General features: G+C 49.5%; 1 protein-coding gene across 1 annotated transcript in view; it reads right to left on the bottom strand.

Annotated features, from left to right (window-relative positions):
• The window catches only part of LOC104276428 (LIM and cysteine-rich domains protein 1-like), a gene marked incomplete at its 3' end in the record, with an annotated part of 6110 nt that overhangs the window by 355 nt on the left and 2015 nt on the right, over nt 1–3740 (bottom strand). Inside the window, 1 exon segment of the mRNA XM_009872732.1 lies at nt 3564–3740. This exon segment is cut by the window's right edge and continues 103 nt beyond it. Coding sequence (XP_009871034.1) covers nt 3564–3740 — 177 coding nt within the window.

Genomic DNA, 3740 nt, shown 5'->3' with positions numbered 1-3740 from the left:
ACCCTTGGCACCGAGACACAAGGTGTTCCACGTGTGGGTGCTCTGCAGAGAGCAGCTCCACTCACCCTGCGGAGCTGCGGCAGCAAACATGTCCCTTCTCCTCCTTGTCATTGCAACTCATGCTTCAGAAATAAAAGGGTGAATGTTCTCAGGTGCATGCAGCAGCCAGACTACTGTTAATCATTTCACCCTCAGAAAACAAGTTGGGTGGATTTTTTTTTTCTTATTTAAAGAAAAGACTCCCCAGGAATGCAAATCAACAAAGATGTGCTTCACCCCTTTCCACCCAGCTCCCGACGCACCCTGCCTTGCCTGCATTAGCATGCCACTCCTCCAGGTAATTTCAGAGCAGGGCTGCCAAAAAGTTCAGAAACTCATAAACATCAGAACTGGAGACCAAACAGGTACTTCCTGCCTCATGCCAGCATGGGGAGAGCTCTGGGAGAGCGGGTCAGAGGCTGCACCAGGGGTACCCCATAGCCCTCAGGGGCTGCACGCAGCAGAACTGAGAGTAAACATCCCTTTTTATCAATTTAAAAAAAATAAATCTCAATACAAGAAAAAGCAGTGGAGCCTGTGTGCAACACTGCCAGGCACCAGCTCCACCCAGCTATTGATTCTGCACCCCAGGGAAGGCGTCCGGTCGCTGATGCCCTGCCACACGGAAAGTAAGTGCCAAGAAACCGTCCAAATTAAAGTCACCTACTCAACGGGCCAGCAGCCACTGTTTTAAAAGCAGAGTAAACTGATCTTGTGAGAGGTCTGTCCCAGGTGGATTAGGGCTCGTGGGGCAGCGGGGTCGGCACAGTTAACTCCTGGCCAGTGCTGAGGGGAAGGGAGTTTCCCACTCGAGGCATTTTTCCTGTTGTAGTGTGAGGAGCCCAGGGGCAGCCAGTTGGCTCCCGGCCATTCCCTTGTAAAGACCAGCATCCAGCTGCATTAGATTTGTTTCTTACTTGGTCAGCATTTGAAAACTGAGTAAAAAATAAAATAAAAAAAAAAGTAGAGAAGTGATTAACTGTTCACTGCACAGTCAGGTTCAGGCAGGCCTTTGAAATGCAGAAACCTGTGCACAACACAGAACAGCTCATCCCGTGTGAAAACCTCTAAGCCTGATCCCACCGCAGGTACTTTGAGCCCAACAGCAGCATTGCTGGGCAAGGTTCCTGCCTGAAGAGCTGCAACAGCAACACGGAAATAATTTACCAGAGACAGGGCTTCTTCCCCCTTTCTTGGAGGGATGTTAACATCGCTCCACGTTGCCACACCAGACCAGCACTGCTGGACTGCTCAGTGGCAGGGCTCACTGTCTGCTCAGACAGGGGCTGGGATTTCACTCCCTGCTCAAGAGAATGCTTAAGGTTATAACTGTGGATGTCCAAATGCACCCAGAAAACAGATCGGGGAAAAACTTTCAACCTGATCTCAAAAACAAAGGGTAATAAAAAAATTTGTTTTCTTTTACCATGTATTATCATGGTGAAACACTGTTCTCCGTTGCCTTTGTGCAGATGATTTTGAGGAGGAAAGCTGGAGGTTTTCACTGTGAACTACTGGACTTTGGAGGTACTTTACGGTCTGTTCTTTGCACATTCCCCAAGGACCCCAAATACCTACTTCATATCTTCTCCCAGCATGGCTTAATGAAAACACACTCTGAACTTCCTCCTATTATTGGACCATCCACTTCAGGACAACAATATTAAAACAACCCCACGTTTCCAGCCTGCCTTCAGAAGGAAGTCACTGGAGCGAGTCCGTTTATGTATTTAAAAGCTTTTTGGCCCAAATCCCTTTTAAACTATCCCGAGACTGGCTGACATCCAGCGTTCCTCCTACAAGTTTGTCAACTTGATACTTTGAGCCAAAATTTACCAAGGTTGTCTTCAAAGCTCCTGCACATCGTGTGCTTGGACCACGGCTGGACACGCGGGGGTCCTGGTTCCTTGTTAAAGCTCAGTGCCCTGCTCTGCAGTGAGCACCCCGGCCCAGCTGCACTCCCAGCACTGCCTTCAGGCCCTTCCCAAGGGGCAAGGGCAACTGAGTTTGAAGCAGCAATAATCAGTCTGCCTCTCGGGCCTGCAGCTTCAATTTCACATTTGTTTTCCCCAATTCTTCTTTGAAAAAAAAAAAAAAAATCTGGTTGCGATTTTCTGCGGCTTTAAACTATTCATTTAATTTGAAGAGCAAAAGCTATCCACTAATGACAGTGTGATACACATTTTTAGTGCCACAACACAGCTAAAAGCCAGTTAAATGCTCCCCCCCGAGCGGTGCTGTGCTGCCCAGCACTTCCACACACCAAAAACCACTTCCCTGCGTTCCCACACAGCTTGCCGGGACAGACACCAGGAGGTTGAACTCCCTTCCCCTCCTCCACTGGCCCGGCAAAGCTGAGCAGAAAGGAAAACAGCATCACAGTGGGGTTGAGACATGAAGTAAACACCGCCAGGGCACAGCTCCAGCTCCGCTCCGGTATTCCTACGGAGGCTCGGGCAGCACCGATGCTCCCCAGCATCCTCTGAGGATGTTCAGGGCCATTCGGAGACTTACAGAGGTGTTAGTGGGCACTAGTTGCACGCCTGGTTAATGAACCTGACATGCCAGACCTATTTTAAGTTCACGATTTTAATGACTACCGCAGCAAACAGTAAGTGTATTAAAAATGACAGTTATTTATCATTGAAGTCCATTTCCATAATAGAATAATTTACAAACACAGTGCTGGATTTCAATGCAACGTTGTTTCTTTCTACATTGATTTAATTTCCCTGCTTTTGAGACAGACTGAAGTGTCATTTCCTGAAGTGTTTGCTGAAAAATCCTGCAGGTCAGTGGAAGGTAGCCACCTCCACCTGCGCTGGCTGCTCTTGGGATGGGTTGACCCCCAGATCTGTGAGAGATCAGACTGGAGCAAGGCAGGACCTGCCTTCTCTGTTGAGGATGTCAAAGCCCAGGACAAATCCTCCTGCCCAAGTAAACCACGCAAGGAGCTTGTCTCCACTCTTTCTCCCAGAAGCCTGGTCCAGACCCACATTGCTCTAGAAGCATGAAGACAAGTCCTGGGAGTTAACTCATCTTGTGTGCATCCCACAGCTTTCTGGTGCCCTCCTGGGGGTGCTCAGGGAGGGACAAACCCCCACCCAACATCCCAAGAAGACTCTCACATCCAGCCCAGGGTTCTGGAGCGTGCAAAGCCTGCGGGGGCTGCACAGGCGTCATACAACTGGCAGGACAGCAGAGATGGGATCTCTCCTCAGTGATGTTTTTATTGGACATGAGCTCTGAGCGAAGGAGTGAGCCTTCTAGTTGTAAAACCCATTAAGACTTCTCCTAGAAATGTAAGCAAACCTATAAAAACTCAAAGGCGATCCATTCCCTGTCCTGCCTTCTCTGGTTATTTATACAGTTTTCCAAAATACAAAGCTTTATGTGCATTTTTGCTCTCAGAGGCAAACCATACGTTTTACTTCCACCCCCCGTTCCCGATAACTCTGCTCCAGGGCTGAGGTACGCTCCCCGTGAAGCAACACAACCACCCAGTGTGCCCTGGATTGCCTTACCAGCTTCTGGGTTAGCCCCGGTGGAGCCCACTCGTACGTGATGGTGTCAAAGGTGGGGTCTTTGCGAGAGACGATGGGGTTGGTGATGATCATGCGGTTCCGCTTGTAGATCCGGACGCCGTCCCCTCCCTTCACGCGAACAGTGAGCGTGGCGTACTTGGAGTCCGACAGCAGCCG

This window comes from Apaloderma vittatum, unplaced genomic scaffold (genome assembly GCF_000703405.1).
Source record: "Apaloderma vittatum isolate BGI_N311 unplaced genomic scaffold, ASM70340v1 scaffold27297, whole genome shotgun sequence".
NCBI classification, from domain to species: Eukaryota; Metazoa; Chordata; class Aves; order Trogoniformes; family Trogonidae; genus Apaloderma; species Apaloderma vittatum.
The sequence above is the reverse complement of the archived record's forward strand: the minus strand, read 5'-3'. Positions and strand labels throughout refer to the sequence as shown.